We start from the raw sequence: 21,833 nt of genomic DNA on the forward strand, positions 1-21,833 counted from the left end.
CTCACTGATAGAAGACAGTCCTCTAGGGATTTTATGGGAGTAAAATTTTCCGCAGTTATCGGCATGTACAACTGAGTATCATCAGCATAACAATGAAAGGCAATCCCAAAACTCTGCAGTATATGCCCAACGGGTGCTACATACAGGGAGAAAAGCAAGGGGCCTAAAACGGATTCGTGTGGAATCCAAATCTCATGTCACTAAGGTTAGAGGTAGTGTTATTATACAACACACATTGAGAACGACTGGTCAGGTATGACGTCAACCACGCAAGTGTATTTCCAGTAATCCCAAAAAGATTCTCCAACCTATCGAGCAAAATATGATGATCCATGGTATCAAATGCAACACTGAGATCTAACAACACCAAAACTGTAGTGGTGTCTGAGTCCAATGCTCACAGAAGATCATTCACTACTTTAGTGAGCGCTGTCTCTGTGGAATGATATTTTCTAAAAGCAGACTGCAGTGGCTCAAAAAGATCATTCTCAGTGAGGTGGTCTACGAGCTGCTGTAAAACCACCTTTTCTAAAATTTTGGAACAGAATGATAGATTTGATATCGGCCTGTAATTTTTCAATACACTAGGGTCAAGATTACATTTCTTAAGTAATGGTTTAATCACTGCAGATTTAAAACATTTCAGAACAGATCCAGAGGTTAATGACATGATTGATCATTTCCAGCACAGTCGGCCCAAGAGTGGACCACAGGTCCTTAAACAGTTTTGTTGGTATGGGATCAAATAAACAGGTTGTGCTTTTTGTAGATGCCACGAGTTTCGTCAGCATGCCTAATGAAATACTGTTACATTCTGTAAATCTAGGTAACACTTCAGTGGTAGCACCCACCTCCATAGCAGGTTTTAATGGCTGGGCCAAGGCGTGCTGAGATATGCTCGGCCTAATATCTTCTATTTTCTTCTCGAAATAATCCAAGAAATCCTGCACTGAAAAGGGAGAATGACTAACAGGTGGCTGCCCGTGAATAAGAACTGCCACTGTATCAAACAAGAACTTTGAGTTATGTTTTTACTGATCAAATCAGAGTAATAGGTCCACTTTGTGGCCAGTAGTGCATGCTTATAATCTAAAATAGCATCCCGCCACACAAGGCAGAACACCTCTAATTTTGAACTATGCCATTTCCATTCCAAACCTCAAGCCTTCTGCCTGAGGTCATGCAAGTAACCATTGAACCAAGGTGACTGTGCCTTGGGAGGGCGTGGCCCCAAAAGAGGAGGAGCGATTTTATCAAGTGTAGTTTTAAGCGCTAAATTTAAACTATCTGCAAGGCTGTCTAGTGATTTAGCATTCTCCGGGCTCGAAGCTAAAATATCAGGTAGCCTCAAGTTCAGTCATAGTTGAGGGTTTAATACGACGCCGCAGTAGTAGACAAGGTTGTTGTTCCACTAAACGCGGCAGCGTAAATGTAAACCTGATAAGTGAATGACCTGAGACTACAGATGCGAGAGGCAAGATGTCGATATTCGTGACAGCAAACCCATGTGCAAGAACCAGATCCAGGGTATTTCCACTAATATGTGTCGGGTCCTGAATGCATTGCTGGAATCCTAATGCATCCACAATTTGCATAAATGATTTGCTAAGGGAATCAGAGGGCTTATTTATATGAATGTTAAAGTCACCAATAATCAAAATATTATCTGCACTAGTTGACAAACTAGAGATGAACGCACCAAATTCATCTAATAAATCAGAGTATAGGACAGGAGGCCTATAAACATTGACAAACTAACATAGCTGAGCTCCAGTTTTATGACCCTGACAGTACTTAGCATCACGGGCATAATGGAGAGTCAGATGCTCAAAGGAATTATATTTGTAAGCGGGTTCAACCTTCATTCGTTCATGCACAGTCTTGCCCACACTCTGCCTCATTACACATTTGTGGGTTGACTGGGCTTTTGTTGGAGTAAGCACAACCAAGATGGCGACATCCAGTGCCACAGTTTTTAGTTTGAAAACAGCTCTGCTGGATCTCTTTAGATAAGTAGTGGATGACGTCTCAGAGGGTTTGTCCATCATATTCACAGCCTATTATCATATACTGTTACGTGACAAAAACAAAGTTTAACATTGTGTCAAATAAAAGTGTAAACATCCAACAACTAGAGCAACAGTTTAAAGTCAGAAGAGACTGAACATTACAAATGCATTACTTTCAGGCTTTTAGCTTGTAATTTGGTTAGCAACTGTGCTAGCTAGCCTAGCCCATTTACTGACTTGTCAAGTCAGCTAACTTGGCTAGGTAGTAGCATGCGACTGGCTAAAAATGGACTTGTTGATAATGTTTTCTGGCAAATAATATAATATACGAGGTCTGTGAGAAAAGAATCCGACCTTTTTATTTTATGCAAAAAATATATGGATTTGATTCATATGTTTTTACGTCAGCCAAGCTTGAACCTTCGTGCACATGCGTGAGTTTTTCCACGCCTGTCGGTTGCGTCATTCACCTGTGGGCAGGCTTTGAGTGAGCACTGGTCCACCCCTCTCGTCGTTGTTTCATTGCGAGGAAATGGCGGAATGATTTGGGCTTTTATTTCCATCAGAATTTTTTCAGAAACTGTTAGAGACAGGCAGCTGGAAACCATTCGAAAAATTTATCTGGCTTTCGGTGAAAATTTTACGGGCTTCACAGAGAATAAGGAGTGTTACTACAGCTTTAAGGACTGCCCACAATGGTGCTCGGCGCACCGATTTTGTCATGGAAAGCCGCGTGGAGGCTTCGCGCGTCACAACCGATTCGCTAATGAAGCGAGACAAAGGAACACCTCCATTTTGGAGTGTTAAAGGACAACTTGGGACATGCCTATCTCGGCATTCAGTGCTTACCAGTCGAGTGAGTAAAAGAGAAATTGTGGAGAGCTGGGCATGTCCCAACTTGTCCTTTAACACTCTGAAACGGAGGTGTTCCTTTGTCTCGCTCCATCAGCGAATCGGTCCTGACGCGCGAAGCCTCTGAGTGGCTTTCCATGACAAAATCTCTTGTTAAAAGTGAAATCTGCTGGAAAATGGCTGATGTCCAGCTCTTGTGATAACCAGAGAAATTGCACACGACAGTCCCGGCTCCACACAGCCATCCGTTTAGAAATGATGTGGTGGTTTCTGCCTCTCGATGGCGGCTCGGAGGGCGAGCCGTGCGCTATTGTGGGCCGTCCTTAAAGCTGTAGTAACACTCCTTATTCTCTGTGAAGCCTGTAAAATTTTCACCGAAAGCCAGATAAATTTTTCGAATGGTTTCCAGCTGCCTGTCTCTAACAGTTTCTGAAAAAATTTTGATGGAAAAAAAAGCCCAAACCATTCCGCCATTTCCTCGCAATGAAACAACGAAGAGAGGGGTGGAGCAGTGTTCACTCAAAGCCTGCCCACAGGTGAATGACGCAACCGACAGGCGTGGAAAAACTCACGCATGCGCACAAAGGTTCAAGTTTGGCTGACGTAAAAACATATGAATCAAATCCATATATTTTTTGCATAAAATAAAAAGGTCAGATTCTTTTCTCACAGACCTCGTATGTGGATCAGGGAGGGACTCTGAGTAGAGCCGCTGCTTCTTCACATCGAAAGGAGCCATCTGATGTTGTCTACCTAGAAAGGTCTTCCAGGCACACTGAACTGGGGAAGACCCCAGGGAACCAAGATATCTTTAGAAGTCCTTTTCAGACCTGGCAGGTGATGCGAAGAAATTGTTGGATTTTAGTTAGCACTGGTCAACATTCCAGGCTAGAGATCAAGGTCAAATTTCCACCAATATGCTAATATACTGGAAAATTTAAATTTCATGGAAATGAGTCCAGGAAAGTTATCGTCAACCCAATCTCACGGCAGTTCATGATGGCACTACGAAAAGTAAATTAATCGATGGTCCGTGATACCATCACGAAAATGGAGTGCCAACATGACACTTTCTTTAGAGAACTGATACTTTGAAATGTGGGTGTGATGTTGCAATTGTGATCAGTAGTTTTCCTTTTTAATACAGTTGCGCAGTCCCATGTTTATTAAATTCACAGGTATTTAATTATGGTTAATAAATACAGAATTGCAACAACCAGTTACAGTATAAGGATCTACAGAATAAGAAAATACTTTTTAAGATATTTTTTCAACATCAAGGTTCACATTTTAACTTCAGAAAAGTGTCAAGGTATTATTAACTGATCACTCTGGATCGGCTTATTTGAATTTATTTGCTTTTTAATTTTATTTATTCATTTTTATTGTTCTTTCCAGAGGAATTAACATAATACCAGAGCGATGCTTCACGTCTAATATTATCAAAAACGGCACATATTATATAAAGTCTGTTCTCCCGAATGATCAAGCTGAACGAAGCCTTATTACCGTCACCAAAGCCTGCGATGACGTCACATTTCGGCTCAAACAACGAAAACGCGCATCAGGTGAAAACACGTCCAAACCTCCAACATTAACAAACTTAGGCTCAAACACTGGCGTCTTTTGTGTGTTTTTCCTCCCTGCAGACGCAGAGAGAAGACACCAGCTTCTAATTGAATTTGCGCTCTTCTCCAGATGTCGTTTTCCATCTGCGCGCTTGGAAACGCGAAGCGCTATTTTACGCACGGGCCTTGAACGCTTTTGAATGGGATGTTTGCTTACTTTTCTGAACCCCACAGCGCTTTAACATGTTTCAGTTTTACCCACTGAAGGAATCAAAACTGAGTAGAAGTGTGGAGGTGGAAAAAAGGAAAAAAAAATCAGATTTCTTTTTCTGTTTGTTTCGGTTTTCTCCCGCTGTACCTCACAGGTGAAAACGCCCCCTTCCGCCTTTGCCCGTCCCGTCAAATTGAGACATCAGATTAAATTGCCATGAGAGCATCCTGAAATGAATTTTTCATCCGCTCCCGAGCCCCTCCCCTGCAACACGCGGCCTTATTAATAACCGTTTTGATAAGCGCAGGATTTCCTCGGGCGAAGGAGTGAGACATTGGAAGTGAAATGTGACAGCGGGACCCTCCCATCGCTCCTTCTCTTTATCCTCCTCTGTTCTTTGCCTTTTCGGGGGAGTAGATCCATCCAATCCATCCAGAGACAATGGCATTTTGTTCCTCTTTTTTGTCCCTCCTGTCGACCCGCATTCCTATATTGCTGAGCAACGATAGCGCGCACTAAATGGAGAGGAGTTCCTCCCGTTGTCCCGCTATTGTTCGCCACTTGCCGGGGAAATTTAGGGTCTTGCACACATCGCATTTTCCTGATTTATTTAAGTGAGCGCATATGGTCGAAGCCCTCTTACTTGCCACATGAGTGCAAATTAACGAGCTTTACTTGAATTAAAGAATCATTACTGTAAATCACGGTGAAGGCGACCTGCAGCCGTCAGGCCTCTGCGCGCGTTTGGCTTCACTTTTACGCATTTTGAACCCAGACTGCACATTTCACCTCTGGGATTTAATGAAACTCCCACAACATTAACTGCGCCCAACCCGGCTGAAAGAATTAAAAGATGCTGCTGAAAGTATGAAAAGGAGGCGTTTGAATAGCTGGTGGACTCTGGTCACGAGAATAAAGAGCAGCTCGAGTGAAAGAAAACGATGGCTAAAAGCTATAATTGTATTTGCCTCGGCCAAATATCAGAAAAGACTTCTCGTTTCTTTGAGCGTTATTAGATTAATTCTCAGAGATGGTTTCTTTTCTTGCTGCCAGACGCGTGCACCATTTGGCTCTCTGGTTTCAATAATTAAATTAACCATTTGGTACAACTTTTGGACCTCAGCAGCTCGTGTTAAAGGCAAACTAAAAAAGAAAAAAAAAAGAGAGAAAACATTTGCATAACAGGGAGTGGGTTTGTGTCAAAACCGAATTAACTTCTTTTTCTCTCTTGTTGATGTTTGAGGAGTTGAAAAAAAAAGAACAAACACACTGCAGCACGTCAGAGATTGTGCACAAAAATATAATTGATGGCCGAAAGCAGGCAGATGTTGGTATTTTTTTCAACCTGGTCGCCCTCAGACGTTTGTTCTTTTAATTCAGTAAAATGGAAATTCGCTAACGTGATACTCTGTTAAAAACATTTTTTAAAGAGTTCCCATTCAGACATTTGTCTAAAATGTTATTAGACTATCTCAAAATCAATTTGTTCATCAGGATATTTTTAAAATACAAAATTCGAATGAATTACAATAAGTATCATTTAGAAATCAGTCCAGTTTTAAGCAATACATGTTTTTATTTGTTTGAACATTTTATTTCTGATCACATTACGTCAAAGCGCTGTTTGCACGAAAAGAAATATGGTGTTTATTCTAAATCAAGGCAAAAACAAAATCTGTTATCATCCTTTAACAACACTAACATTTATATTGATAGGACTCCAGCGAAGGAAAAAAAATGTCCCTACAGAATACTGTCTTTATTATTGTTATGACCCTCCGCACTGAGTATTTATCAGGGGGATCAATAACTAAACAACAAAAAGAAATATCAGGCGCTCTTCTGCTAAATTTAATTTTTGCGCCATAATTCCTGTTGCGCTTTTTTCTCTTATTTCGATAATTCTGGGGGGAAAGAACAACATAACGAGGCCCTGAACTCGACCCGGTGACCAAAAAAGAAAAGAAAAAAGCGCACAAACGGTTCACCTTATTACACAAACCAAATTAAGCACTCAGCCAATATCGTGCGCTAAGAGGTCCGACGACTGCCTCACCAGTTCGTTACTTTCATTACCAAGATGTTATTTGCTGAATAAACGAAATAATGAAAGTAATAAAGACAATTACAAACTCATTTGAATCATAAAAAACACACCCTGAAGTTTAGTACAGATTATGGTGCAGCAGCACAAGGAAGAAATTGCTGGAAAAAATAAACGTAATATAATCAAAACGAAGCTGCTAAATGTCTTTATTACTGCTCGCTCGACTTAGATACAATTTCTGACTTTAATTTTGGTGGCTGCGTGACAAAAGAGGGCCACAGTGGATCAGATGTAAAAGATTAAAATGTTAATTAAGGAATATAAACAATAAAGTTTGAATAAACTGTGCATTTAATGTAAGGTGGAATAAAAAAAAAAACGAGAAAGGGAGGGTGTGAGTGGCGTGCCACTGTGCGTAAAAATCCACCTGTGCGTGCACTATATCCTCCTATAAAGCACTGAAATCGTAGTTCTCCACTTTAAAAAATGGCCCGCACAATTTAAACCAAAAAGAAGAAATAAGGTAAAATAACTAAAGGTGTGATGGCGCAGTCAGCTGTGTTATTATGGATTGGACTTGTGCGCAAGTCGTGCGTAAAAATCCACCTGTGTTTACGTTTTAGCCGATTATTCAGCACTTAAAATCTTAATTTACGAACATACAGATGCGCGATAAGAGCAAGAAGATTAACAGCAAGTAATTTCAGTCAGGCTGTACGCTTGGCGAGGAAACCCGATTTTAAAACACCAGATTTTTTTTTTCTCCCCAAAACATTCAAATGAACATGAGAGCAAAGAGGTCTGAAATCCAAAAAGAGAGTGAAAGCAGCCGGAACGCAAAGAGAGTCGGAGGGGGAATACTACGTGAAATCCTGCCCAAGGTATATGGTCGCTTAAAAGGCTTAAAAGCTTGGAGAAAATTGGATCAGGGAGAATCGTCACCCAACTTTCATTATTTCCAAGTGGTGTGATTGAATTAAAGGGCAAGATGGTGGTTGGAGAGGAGTGGGGAGGATGGGTGGAGGGGGTGCCGGTGGAGGGGTGCGTAATGGCGTGGTATTAAATTCTAATTAGAGATGCAGGGGATCAATGATAGGGAGGTTGGACAGCCCGGGCCCCCAGTGCCAGCCCAATAGACTGATGAGTTATTGTCATGTAAAAAAGCGCCAGCAATAAGACCAAACGCTTTGCTATTGTCCAAGCGGAAAGAGCCAAGTTTATTATGAGGACTATATGCTCTAGAGACCTTGGGCTAGGCGGCTCTTAGGGGGCTTTTCATAAAACAGGGCTAGGTTCGTATAAAGGAGGCCAGTTTTGGAGCAGGCGCCGAGCAGTCAACATCTTCGTCCAGCCTCCTTCCCACCAGTTCAAACCCAACAAGTCATCTCTCCCCCAAAGCGCGCGTAAACCTTCTCATCTTGATTTATTTTTCTTTCTGACCCGATTTTTTGGGGGGGGGTTTTCTTTCACATTTTTTTTTTCCCGGGAAGTGCAGCTTTCTAACTCCACCGAGCCTTCTCAAATGTATAAAATGGAGTATTCTTACCTAAATTCCTCCGCCTACGAGTCATGTATGGCCGGGATGGACACTTCCAGCTTGGCGTCAGCCTATGCGGACTTCAGCTCGTGCAGTCAGGCAAGCGGTTTTCAGTACAATCCCATCAGGACCACATTCGGGGCCACCTCCGGCTGTCCGTCCCTCACGCCGGGCTCCTGCAGCCTGGGGACTCTGCGGGACCACCAGAGCAACCCGTACGCCGCAGGTAAGCATCGGTTCCGGCAGCTTCAGCCCGGGCGTATTATAGGACGCCTTGATTGCATTTGAAAATGGAAATGTGTTTAGTATTTACCAAACGAAATTTGCTTACACAAATGAAAGAATTTATCACGTTAGAAGCGATTGCAGGCAAGCGGTAATTCGGTTACGAGGTTATACTATCCCAGTCTCACCCAAAACCGCCAACAGAATTATCTTAAGTTGCCAAAATGATCGGCATAATTTATTTACTTTGCGATGAGACATAAAGCTTGGAAAATAATTAGATAACCAAAGAGTAAAGCTCATTATTGACACCGAATTGGAGTTACAGTAGGAACAAGCGGGGCGGATGGCAACATTATGACAAGTTTTCAAACTTGAGCCTCAATCTGAGGAGCAACAATTAGTTTAACATTACAATTAACCGAATCACAGGTCAACCACGTTATCAATTCGCAGATAATCAAAAGCGTAATAGAATTGAAGGCTTCGGCTGCGGCGTCCTAACCGGATTTTAGACAACTATCTAATTTGAATTTGCCACCTTTTGACAACATCATATGTTTCCCCACATCTGACAGTGATTTCATTTTCAGTTCCCTACAAACTCTTCACTGATCACGGCGGACTGAACGAGAAGAGGAAGCAGAGGCGCATCCGGACCACGTTCACCAGCGCACAGCTGAAGGAGCTGGAGCGGGTTTTTGCCGAAACCCACTATCCGGACATCTACACCAGAGAAGAGCTGGCACTCAAAATCGACCTGACTGAAGCCAGAGTGCAGGTACGCAGACAAGTCGGGCAGCGCCAACAGCTTCCATTACGCGCAATTACGCACGGCTGGATTTATTATCCAAATACGAATAATTTTTAACATATTGTGCCAAATGGCAGATTTTGCTGAGGTTAATACCTGGTGATTTGATATAAAAAGTACGGACTTCTGAGGCGCTCTATAACACGCACTTGTGCGCAAAGTAGAGGCTTTAGAATTTTTTTTTTCGCAATTACGTATCAAAACGCATGAAAATTGCATGAGTCTATTTGAAAACATATTTAAATACAAAACGAGAACATTGCTTAAAATGAGTGCAGATTATTTTTAAAGTATAAAATAATCTTTTTTAAAGGTATGGTTCCAGAACCGACGCGCCAAGTTCCGCAAGCAGGAGCGGGCGGCTGCGGCGGCCGCAGCGGCTGCCAAGTCCAGTTCTGGGAAGAAGACAGACTCCAGAGATGAAGACAGCAAAGACGCTAAATCCACCGACCCGGACAGCACAGGAGGACCGGGTCCGAACCCCGTGGCCACCTCTAACTGCGGCGGGCCGAGCCCCACCGGAGTCCAAGTCAACACCACCGGCGCCGGACAGGTGGACCCAGTGAAGACCTCCGTGTCTACCGGCATGGGGGTGACCGCACCGAGCCAAGGTTGGGCCACCGCCCCGGGGACCATCACCTCTATCCCGGACTCATTGGGCGGGCCGTTCGCCAGCGTACTGTCGTCGTTGCAAAGACAGAACGGAGCCAAAGCCACGTTAGTAAAAACCAGCATGTTCTAATGCAGCGTCAAGAGGCGGATCCTCCCTGGAGACTGAAAAGCAATTGAGACTGAGAACAATAGAAGCAGTTAAACAGAAGATGACAACCCTGTTATTTTATTTCGATGCCTTGCGCCGTTTCTTGTGCTGTGAAAATGTCCACCTTGACATGTCAATGAAGTGTCTAATAACCACTTTTCATTTTCTTTATAGAAGTGAACTTTGACCCCAAATGAAAGCAGAATGTCTGCTGTCGACTCTCCTGCTGAGACCATTTGTGTCATATTTTTTTTTTCCAAAAGCAAAAGCGCCTCCTCGTATTCAAAGACAAACTGGATCGAGTGACTTGTTAAGATGAAGCATTTTTGGAGCGAACAGTCGTTTGCGCACTTGACGCACACGGCGCCACCAGTGCGCAGCGTTTAGTCACGTTATGTCAGAGTTCATCAGCTGCTTTGTTCAGCAGAGACGTTTAATACCCATGACTGAGGATCCCCTCTCCCGCCCTGAAATAACCAATATTCTGCTTTTCTTTTCTTCCTTACACAGTTTGCCTGCTGCGCCTTTTTTTTTTTTTTTTTTTTGGTTCCAGGGCTGCTGAGAGTTTAGTTTCTTAAAATTATCGGTATTTCCTCGGGAAAAAGGCACAAATAACTGCAATGTTCACCTCTGACAGGAATCTGTACGTTTTGTGTGTCTTTCTACGGCGGTGTTTTTGTGGCTCAAATTGTATAGTGTTAATACGTATTATTGTCTCCTCTAGTTGACCATATTCCCCTCGTAGATCCATCAGACAGTCTTTTCGATGTTTTACAAAATTCCCTCTGAAGAATTTATTTTGGCTAAAAAGGGAATGGATGCAAACATTGTATTTATTTGGATATAAGTTGCATGTTGTCTCTTTGTCTGATTTTACGATTTCACTCCCATTTTGTGAGCATTATGTAACATGTTTTGTCCAGGATCTGAAAGTTATTTATATGTAGGTAATGAATGCTTATATTTAAGAAGGAAATATTTCTACATGTGCACATAGTTTTCCAGGTGTACCATTGAAATGGTTGTTGAAGATAAAAAATAATAATAGTAGTCCAACTTGTTTTGTCATGTTTTCTTTGGAGAAATATAACCCCCCCCCCCCCCCCCCCCCAAAAAAAAAAATCTCAGACATATTGTGCAGGTTTAGAAATTCTTTCAATGCAGAATTCTAAAAATTTAAATGAAAAATTAAGTGAATAAATGAAAAGCCTCGAGGTTCAGCGATTTCAGCACCAGGGACAGCATTTACACTTAATAGATAAGCTAATAATAATAATAATGACGATGATAATATTTTCCTGACTAAAACTTGATACATTTAAATATTTTACTGATTTTTAATGCAAATGCCTGAAACTGAATGTCAGTACACCAAAATAAGTATGATTACTATTTGTAATCTTGCAAATCTCACCAATCACACAGATAAAAACATTCATTTGAAGCAATGTTCAAACCACACTGGGGAGAAAAAACAAACAAACAAAAAAAGCAAACTAGACCCCCAATAAAAAAACAAAACAAAAAAAATCAAACACGCAAACAAAAAGGACACTATAAAAGAACTAAGTTTTATTGACTTTTCATAATTCAATTCAAATAGGCCCAAAATGATCACCAGCTGAAAAGCATTAAAAAAAAAAATTCTATCTCCCCCCCCCCACACACACACACACACACTGCCTCCTTTAAAAAAGAAAAACTTTTAAAGCATTTTTCACTTTCCCCCATGTAAATTAATTTCTATGCAGTTGCGCATTTACATGAAAAAACAGAAAGCAAAACAGACATTTTCACACAGAAAGAGTCTGAATTAATAACATTTTATTTATAAACATACAATATGCTATAAATGCCATTGCATTTATACATCAAATAAGCTATATTTCAGATAGCTGAATATTACAATAAATACAGAACATTCATAAAGATTTCTTTTCCTAACTATACTTGTTAAGACTCTTGCCTCAAAGATCCTGCTATAAGAGACTCAGCTGAAATTTATGCATAAACTTAATGAAAAACAAACAAACAAACAACTAAATACACACTCAGGAGAGACGCTTAAGAATACTGGAAATAATCTGGCAGGAAAAAGGACAAAGAATGGCTACAGGATGCAGTTCAGCAAATCCAGGAGAGTGCTGCTATTGGTTGCTTTCATACAGCAAATCATGTGTTTTTGGCTTAAACGTGCATTTTTACATCCACAAAAATATGACAGAGCTCGCGTCACACAATTTCAGAAAGCAGCGAGTGACATAAAATGTGCAGTTGACCTTAAATTTCACTCAGGAAAAAATATTGGTGCAGCTGGTGGTTTTGTCTCTGCTTTTTATACAATGTGTCCGGTGGAATCTGCATTTAAGTTTTTTATTCGGTAGAGTAACCCTACAATTGAGCAATGATCAAAGTAACTTCAATTATCAGCATCCAGAGTTCTATACATGTAGAAGTTTTTTTTCTCCCACTCTGCAGTACATATACAGTATGAAAATGTGTGTTTTGAGGCAGAGTATTGGATGTTGTTCTGGTTGTCTCACTACAAATCAGAATCACACAGAAAATATGGCAGAGTGGAGGGATTTATGGGTAAAATGGAATAAAAAAAAGTGATGTAGAGGAGGTGCAGCCTGGCTGTCTGCAGTCAGGACTGAAAATTTGGCAGAACCCTTCTCCTTCAATCCTCATAAGTCAGCAAACAACAGACATTTGTTTTTCCTGCATTATTTTGCTTCCTAAGGCACATTAAAGTCTTTTTTTCAGTCACACAGCTGATAAAAAAAAAAAACAAAAAAAAAAACACAACGTGATATTCCTAGAACTAATATGAATTTATTTATATTAAAATGTTTTATTCTGAACATGTTGGAGGTATACGGAAGAAAAGCAGTGTCAAAGAGAGATGAGTTTTTTTTTTAATCAACTGTGAATTGAAACCACAAATTCAGATCTAAATATTCAACGTAAAAAGTTTAGGTTAGTGACATTAAGTTGAGAAAATTCAGAATAAATTAAAAAAAGCTGTCAGTTGACAAATGATGACAGATGACAAATCAAAAGTAGACAATTTTATAATTTATCCTTGACTCAAGATACTTATTTTGGACAATGATCTTTTTTAAAAAGTCTTTTCAAACATCATTACTTAGATATTTTTCAGATTTTTTTTTTCTTAAACAAAATAGTGTTTTTTCACTTTATTTTCCTCAATCCAAATTTCTTTATTAGAACTTCTTTCATCAATTCTTTTTCCCCAAATTTTTTCAAAAATATTTAAATCAGCTTTTTAATTTTTTAAAATCTTTAAAATGTTTATTTTCTTGAATGGATTTTTAAACATATTTTTATTTATTTTGATAAACCTTTTCACACACACACACACACACACATATATATATATATATATATATATATATATGATCTCCACTTTTCCTTTCAGGTTTCACTCTTCAGATCAATACATTAGATTAAGAAAATATGTTTCTTGAAATTAAAGAGAATCACTAATTTAAGCCTTTCACATGACACTGTATTTTCATTAAAGCTGGCATTTTTCTCCAACAGAAAAAAAAACCAGAATGAAAATGCATGACTGCAGGTAAAATGAGTAAAATCTTATTATTTTGTGTTTATTCTGACACCGCATTCTGTGTGTTTGAAGCATCAATATGTGTTACTGTAATTCCACTGAACGACTTTAAATTAAAACAGGACAGTGTCTCACTGAGAGACCAATCAAATCCAGAGTGTGATTAATTTCACTCACATATCTCACCACAGAAACATGTTTTGTTTTTTCCTCTTAACATGCCACTGTCCTCCAATCCCTGCTCAGCCCCACATGATGAATTTTCATTGGCTGTTGAGCTGCAAAGGACACAAAGATCCCGACACACAAAGAAATAAGCATGTTTTGCGGATGATGTGGTGAAACACAGATGGGATCACGCTTCTCTGTCCACCGTCACAACATGGTTGGCTGCCCGGCCGCTTCAAATGAAAGAAAGAGAGAAGAAGAAGAAAAAGATACATATTACCATCATTATTAATATTATTACTACTGCATACTGTAAGTGTTGAACAAAATGTACCGCTGATGATAGAAAATACTTTTTAAACGTGGAAATGCAGCCTGAATGATCATTTATATTATTTATTATTAAGTCTATTGCATCAATTAAGGAAGTCATGTGATCATTGGTGTTTGTTAGTAGAATAATGTAAAAAAAGCGGGGGGGGGGGTGTAGATATTGGCCTAAAGGCCTTGTGTCCTCCTTCACTCATGTAGTGCGGTGTCCTTCTTCAGAAGAATGTCCTCATATGCGCACCATTGATAGCCATGATGGATGTGTGCTTGATTGACCAAGTGCATGAACTCGTGATGGGCAGTTGGCAGTAATAAGCACTGCACATTGTCCCTTACCCGCACTACTGGGTGGTGATCCATGTGGAAAAGTGGTCTGTGTAAGGTACAGGAATGGGGTCATGGCACAGGACAGCAGATGAGAGGGCAGCAAGGTGAATCTAAAGTCAGGGATGCTGGCGTGAAGGTGATTTGGCTTTGTGATATCCTGCCTGAGGTGGTGCTTATCACAAAGTGCAGTAACAGAATGGCTCTCTGGTGGCATGTTGAAGCCACTGCCAAGAACACAAGACCTCCATGTGGTGTATAAATGGTGCAAATTTGGTGGCCCTGCACTCAGCCTGTGGAATGTTACTGCTCATATTGTGTTCCTCCTCCCTTCTTTTTTTGCTGTGACATTGGAAAGCTAGTCAAGGTCACTCATCACTGAATCATGCAAGCCATCCACAAGATCCACAAGTAGTGTAAATGTTGTGGCCCTGCACTCAACCTATGAAAAGTTATTGTGAGTACTGCATTTTCACTTTTATTTTTATTATTTGCTTTTTGACCTTGAGAATTAGATCAAGGTCACCTATCATTGAATTTGACAAAAATCCTCGAGGTGCATATATAGTGCAAAATTGGTGTCCCTTCACTCAACCTGTGGAAAGTTATTGTAAGTATTATGTTGGTCCGGGACACACGGATGGATGGACAACATTTTTATGCTTCTGGGTGACGGGAACAAAAAGGAAGCAGCAGGTCTTCAGTCACACAAGATGCTGAATCCAGGATGATTTTTTTATGTCTTACTGATTTTCATGTTATTTCCTAAAACAGCGCCCTCTCAGGAAACTTATCACAACAACTGCTTCAAACTGCAGAGATCCCAACTTATTTTAAATGTTTTAAAAACGGTCAGTATGTTTTTAAAAAAAAAAATCCCCATACTGAAGCAAATCCTCCTATAAGAGTGAAAGGAATGCAAATTGAAACAATCAATGAATTCAAATACCTGGGAGTTATTATGGATTCAAAACTCAATTTTAAACAACAGGTGAAAAAAGTGATGAATAAAATTAAATTGAATCTGTCTAATTTCAAACATATAAGAAATAATCTAAGTCTGGAGGCAGCTAAGCTCTATCTCGATGCAATGATTACATCTCATATGAAATATTGTTTGACAAGCTGGGCTTCAGCCTGTAAAACTACTTTAAAACCCATCGAAGTAGTATATAAACAAGCCCTTAAAACCCTAGATCGAAAACCGAAGACTCACCATCATTGTATTATCTTAAAAAAACACAATATATTAAGCTGGGAGAGTATGGTTAAATACGCAGACTCTGTTCTTGTATATAAAATTCTAAATGGACTGGCCCCTTATCCATTACACGATTTTATTAAAAAGACTAAAAACACACATACAAGAGCGAGCTCTAGAGATGACTGTGTGATTCCATCTAGAAAAAGTGCCTTTGGACAGGCCACTTTCTCTTACCGCGCCTCTCAAACCTGGAACACCATCCCAGTGACTGTACGCGAACTGCCATCACTCAGCTCCTTCTCTGAGCAATTGAAATCATGGCTATTGGACAAGCAAGTCTGCACTCACAATTGAATTTATATGAACAAAACTGAGCATTTATGCACACAAGTTGGGTATCTGTAATCATATTTATTTTAGATTTAAATGAACTGAACTGAGCCCCTTTGCACACAGGTTAATTTTAAACAAAGCGTTTTGCATATAAGCCGGGGACCTGCAATTGTATTTATACCTGTATCTTGTAAATAGTGTGTAAATACTGTGGTTTTGAAGGAATGACAGTGAGGATGTGTCTAAGCAATTTGAATGAAATGAGAGCGAGGACTTGCCCTAACCTTTTTAATATTATTTGTCTATTTTGTCCATCTGTGTGTATGGGTCTGGAGTGTGTTGCTGTGTGTGTGTGCCTGGAGTGTAAGAGAGAGAGATGGGGTGACTATGGATGCCTTTGACCTATGTTTTATGTCGGGCCATGTGCCCATATGGGGACTGCTCCTGTTATGGATGTGTCTCTGTACATTGTCTTTTTAACATGCACTGTCCCTTGATAAATAAATACAAATACAAATACAAATACATACGGTGCAATTTACCAGATTAGTACAACATCGCAGGCAAGCAGATCAGGAAAGTGACTGCATGGCAAAAACATCTGCAGCCAGACACAATCCAGGCTTAAAACTGGAACAAAATGGAAAGAGGAGAAATCTGTTGCCATGGCAACACTTTCCTCCATGCACAGGGAGTGGAGGCAGAGAGGCAGGCGGAGGACAGAACGGTTTCTTCGGCACAAACACACCATATCATGTGGAAGCAGCCTAAAAGCAAGAGACAGATTCAAGAAAAAGAGACTCACAGCGGGAACGGATGTAGCACTGGTGGCAGTTGAGGAGGCCATTTTTTATCCTGACGTCCGTCCCCGTGGTGGTGTCACCGAGCTGTCCCTTACACACTCCACACTGCAGAGACACAGAGAGCTCAGCTGCAGGCTCAGAATGTTCCAGTTCAGGTTCGACCTTATTAATGTCTACGTCTCAATGCAGATTTAAACAGCCACAACTGTGTCAAAGCTGTAACGTTCATACATCATTTTCGAAAATGGTTTTCACTTATAGTGGACACTGTAGCACTGTGGTGATGGCAAAACAGACCCACTAGAGGCCAAAAGACACAATTCAAAATGACCTAACAGTCAAAAACGCCAAAAAGAAATTCTGAACAAACTAATAAAAACAAGTACAACTGTTGTCCTGTTACAAAAATTAGTTTTACTGGGTGATATATTGTCCCAGAAATAATTTCAATAAATGATTGTCATTTTAAAACCATTTTTTGCAACTATAAAGCAACTACAGCCTTGAACGTTTTTGTGTAAAACATTAAAATATCCCAGTTAAATAAAACATAATAAATAAATAAAATGTACTCAAGCTTTGTTGATAAAAATCATCCTTGAATAAACAGAGAGCCTTTAAATAACAAAAATAGTCTGACTGAGCCTAAAGCCAAAATGTTCCCACAGTGGGTAGAGCTGGTTTGTGCAACTTTGAACGTGATTTTATTTGGACTTATTCTCATCAACTTTCTGTCTGGAATTATGCCGTCGCCAAGAAAAACACCTCTTAGCATCAGGTAACACATTATCTTCACATCATCTGGTTCAGTGCTGTTACAGATGCATATGGCTGGACTGTCTAGCCCCTCCCACCATGGTGGAACTCTGGCAGGGAGAGCAGACATCAGCAGCAGCCAAAAATAACACGTGAAACTTCAGCAACAGTTTGCCTAAAGGCACACGCGAAACCTGAGGCTTGATTTGATCTGTTGTGTGAAGATCCTTCTCTGGTGCAAAAGTTGCCCAATGCACAGTTTCTGTAATCACAGCCAATGAACTGATAACTCCTTCAGAGTTGCCACTGGCGTTGGTGGCTTCCCTCACTAGCCTCCTTCTTGCACGGTAAAGGTTTTTGAGAACTGCTTCTTCCAGACAGATTTACCATGCAGTACCACGCCATTTGAATTTCTTCAGAAAATAAAGTCAAAAGATATTTTCAGTGACTTGTTCTTATATCAGTTCCACTGAGTTCGGTCAGTCCTGTTGGGAACAGCGTCTTAAATGACTCAGCAGACCAATTCTTGCGTGCCAGTCCTTTCTGCACAGATCACAAGTAAACTCGGAAGGCAGGGTTGGGGCTAGGGGTTGTTGTCTTCGTCTCTGCTTTCTACGCTGTCTTTTTTCCTCTGACTGTTGGTTAAGCTTGTCCTCGCCCCTTTTGAGGCCTTCGTAAATGGTATGACGCCAGAAACTGTGGTCTTCGGCAAGTGATTCCCAGTTATCTGGATCAATTTCAGTGAGTTTCATGTCGTGTTTGCAGACATCTTTGAAGCGCAGTGCTGGGCGACTTACTGGACGGCGTCCTGAATCCAACTCTCCATAGATGATGTCCTTTGGGATGTGGCTATCCTGCATATGGTACACGTGCCACAGCCAACATAAGCGTTGCTGGCTGAGGAGGAGATGCATACTGATGGAACCAGCTTGCTTCAGCACAGTCCTGGACGAAGCAGTTCTCACAGTTTTGAGAACTGCTTCTTCCAGACAGATTTACCATGCAGTACCACGCCATTTGTATTTCTTCAGAAAATAAAGTCAAAAGATATTTTCAGCGACTTGTTCTTATATCGATCCCACTGAGTTGTCCAAAGAAAAGTGGCTGTAAAATGGTTTTCATGAACAATAACCACTATATTTCGTTTGTCCAAATACCTATGGTCTCTAAAAATGGAGGGATGGTGTATAAAAAAGCTGAAACGCTACACTACAAGCACAAGTTGATTGTTTCATTTTAAGTACACCGTGATGGTGCACAGAGGCAAGACTGCAAAAATACAACCACTGTCCAAATACCTTGTGAAATGTAGTATGTTTTTTTTTTACAACTACTCATTCAGTTTGTGTGGAAATTGTGACTAAAAACAATAGGAATAAGTGTCTTAGATTTGTTGTGTTGTCCCTGGCAATTAAAAATTTTTGCATTTCATTTATATTTAGTTTTTGCCAAATAAAATCAAGTGTTCTAGATGCCACAAATTAATTAGTCATTTGTCAATTATTGTTATTATTACTGGCGGTGCTTCTCACATGTATTCTACTCATTTTTGTGCTGCTGTGCAGGCAGCGCTGATGCTCGTGCTGGTTACTCAGAATACGAAAATGAACCAGAATGAGATTCAGTCTTTCACATCATTAAGCAGAGTGCTACAGTAAACGTCTGACCTTAAAGCAGTGAATGTGAAAGTAGAGGCTGAGCGTCTCGATGATCATCGCCGCACCCTTCCCCAACGGCTGCCCGCAGCTGGAGCACAGCTTCTTCCCACTGACAGACCTTAAAACACAAACACACACACACACACACACACACACACACACACACACACACACACACACACACACACACACACACACACACACACACACACACACACACACACACACACACACACACACTCAGAGGTCTACATTTGAGGTTCTGTCCTACTTTGGCAACATTAAAGGCTCTTTTCTGTCATGTCAGCAAAGATCATCTGACACTACACACGCTACACACCATGTAAAATGTAACATGCAATGGTACAGCGTGACATTTATTTACATTTTTCTGTCAGGAAAAATTGATTAAAAAAATACAGTTAAAATAAGAAGAGATTCCAGAGCTTTGACATTCTCCTGATCAGATACATTTGTATGCCACATGTAGAATATAAGTGTGACACAGACTCAATCACATTTCCTTCACTGCAAAGATACTTTAGGCTTGATGTCGAACTATCACTCATTATGTGATTATGACACTTGTTGTCTCCTGCGCTGTCATAACAGCAGCTCTGGGAGAGACTCACTTCGATTACTCTACAAAAAAAAAAAAATTTTTTTTTTTTTGTCCACAACTCTACATGAGAGAACACAGGGAGGGGCTGGACCATCCAAGCTGACCAAAGAAAACCACCCTCCACTTCTTATCACTCCGTGCATGTGCATCCACCTCATAGAATTCAACACTGATGACATAAAAGCAAAAAATGCCATCCAAAAAGCCAAAACTGTGACTGGAAGGACCACAACAGCAAGGAAAAGCAGGAGGCAAAGCGTGCAAGTTGCACTCTCTCCTCTGATGCCATGTGCACACTCTGCTACAACGGAAAATGTAATGGTGGAATCACTTCCTGAATGCAAAGTAAGGTTAGGGTTAGTTACAACCTACCTTACTAAAAAAAAAAAACTGTGTGCATGTGATGTCCGAGACAGAGTCTGTAAGTGTCAGAGAGTGCACGTACTGCAGACAGATCCTCTCGCAGGAAAAAGGCTTAAAGCTTGTATCACATGGGATGACGCAAAAAAGACACAGCAGGTCAGCCAGCATGTGTGTGCGGGGCACAACAGTATGTGTTGCAGATATAAGACCTTAATGAGGGAAACCACGTGGATGTCACCTGAGCAGATGCTGCCTACCACCAGCCTACCTATGCACCGCTGGATCACACCACAACTACAACTGCATCTCAATACAGCATCTCTAGAGGTGGGGCTGAGGTCATGTGACCACTTCTGTCTGTTTGTTTCACCACAAGATTAAAAAAAAAAAAAAAGTGGACACATTTAATGATATTTTGAGGATGGCTGGATCCCAGCTGAAATGATTACTGGTGAGCTGAAACATCTGTTGTCCTTTGACTTCTGTAATATCCTACCATTATGACATCATAAACACCTGAAATCTGTATGTTTACATGCTTGTTGGTGTTTTCCATGAGGACCGATGTTCGAGTCACTTCACCCCCAAACACACAAGTCAGGAGCTGCACTGCAGGAGGAACCTGGCCTTCAAAGACATTGCTCAAGGGTAATACGAACACTTTCCCCACCCACATTTATCTGTCCATCCTACAGCCCTCCTCTGTTCCCTTTCTGCTCCCTACTGGTTTGCTGTATTCCAGCTTTTCTGTTGCCGCTCCTTTAATTTTGACTATGATTTCCTGTGCTGCTCTGTCTGCATATGTTCCCTGCAAAGCGCTGAGCGTCGTTCCTTCACCCTTTTGGAATCATATGGGTGCTAATTTTTTGATTCTGCTTTTATAACATGTGCCCTGGTGCTGCAGAAGGATGAAATATTTGACCATGAATATAAATTATTCTTGCAAAAACAAAGAAACATATTAAATTAACAGCTTCCACTTTTCTGCAGCGCCATCCTCTGGTTATTGCATCCATTCCTGTCAGGGTGGAGGAAGATGATTACAACAGCAGTTGGTGCCTGTTATGAGATGGGTGGAGAAGCAGCAGGAAATGACAGTGCCGCCCACTCGGCTCCTCCTGTGTTTGTGAGGCGGTACCTGTTGGCTCCTGGCGGCAGTGTGTCTGGAGATGCTGGACTCCCTGCGGATGGATGTGATGACCTGCGATCCATGTTATTATTAAAGGGACCGCTCCTGGAAATGGACAGCAATATGCAACATGATGATGAGGACGATGGTGATGACAACGACTCACAACTAGAATGATCCCACTGGTCATAAGTTCCAGAACTTGTTCCAGCTGCAACGAGCTGAACAGCTTCAGTCTGTTCAGGCATGTTCGGATAAAATTGAATCATTCTTACAGCAGCTTGAATGCAGGTCATCTTTTCATGGAAGAAGAGTGAGGAGTCAGTAAAGCTAAACACCGCCACCTGCTGGCCAAGCATGCAAAGTGCAGCCAGTGGTTATAGATTCATTCCTAAACTAGACGTACTCAGAATACATCTTTTGTCCCGAGCCAATCTAAAACAAAAGTTGAAATCTTCTGCCTTCAATCCTGTTTTGGCAGTTCTGCCCCATATGTGATGGTTTCTTCATCTATGTTAGATTCAACAT

General features: G+C 40.8%; 2 protein-coding genes across 3 annotated transcripts in view; one reads left to right on the forward strand and one right to left on the reverse strand.

Moving 5' to 3' along the window:
- The first annotated feature begins 7,804 nt into the window (after positions 1–7,804).
- Positions 7,805–10,263, forward strand: phox2bb (paired like homeobox 2Bb). The gene is made up of 3 exons (XM_034181424.1): positions 7,805–8,450; positions 9,043–9,230; positions 9,577–10,263. Exons 1-3 carry the CDS (start codon positions 8,210–8,212, stop codon positions 10,003–10,005), a joined length of 858 nt encoding a protein of 285 aa, XP_034037315.1. The 5' UTR covers positions 7,805–8,209; the 3' UTR covers positions 10,006–10,263.
- Positions 10,264–13,674: 3,411 nt separating this feature from the next.
- Positions 13,675–21,833, reverse strand: part of LOC117520805 (LIM and calponin homology domains-containing protein 1-like) — a 153,916-nt gene continuing 145,757 nt past the window's right edge. The window contains exons 24-27 of one of the 2 annotated variants that reach the window (XM_034182139.1): positions 21,315–21,410; positions 19,201–19,309; positions 16,780–16,882; positions 13,675–14,016 (exon numbers count right to left, since the gene is read on the reverse strand). In XM_034182139.1, the coding sequence (XP_034038030.1) occupies positions 13,991–14,016; positions 16,780–16,882; positions 19,201–19,309; positions 21,315–21,410 (334 nt within the window). In that variant the 3' untranslated portion in view covers positions 13,675–13,990. The remainder of the gene's footprint in view (positions 14,017–16,779; positions 16,883–19,200; positions 19,310–21,314; positions 21,411–21,833) is intronic. The other variant, XM_034182140.1, reaches the window with a different exon arrangement.

Source organism: Thalassophryne amazonica, chromosome 11, assembly GCF_902500255.1.
Source record: "Thalassophryne amazonica chromosome 11, fThaAma1.1, whole genome shotgun sequence".
Lineage (NCBI taxonomy): Eukaryota > Metazoa > Chordata > Actinopteri > Batrachoidiformes > Batrachoididae > Thalassophryne > Thalassophryne amazonica.

Coding starts and splice junctions, on each gene's coding strand:
- phox2bb (XM_034181424.1), top strand. CDS start 8,210: ATGTATAAAATGGAGTATTCTTACCTAAATTCCTCCGCCTACGAGTCA. Junction 8,451..9,042: donor GAGCAACCCGTACGCCGCAG/GTAAGCATCGGT, acceptor TTTCATTTTCAG/TTCCCTACAAACTCTTCACT. Junction 9,231..9,576: donor TGACTGAAGCCAGAGTGCAG/GTACGCAGACAA, acceptor TCTTTTTTAAAG/GTATGGTTCCAGAACCGACG.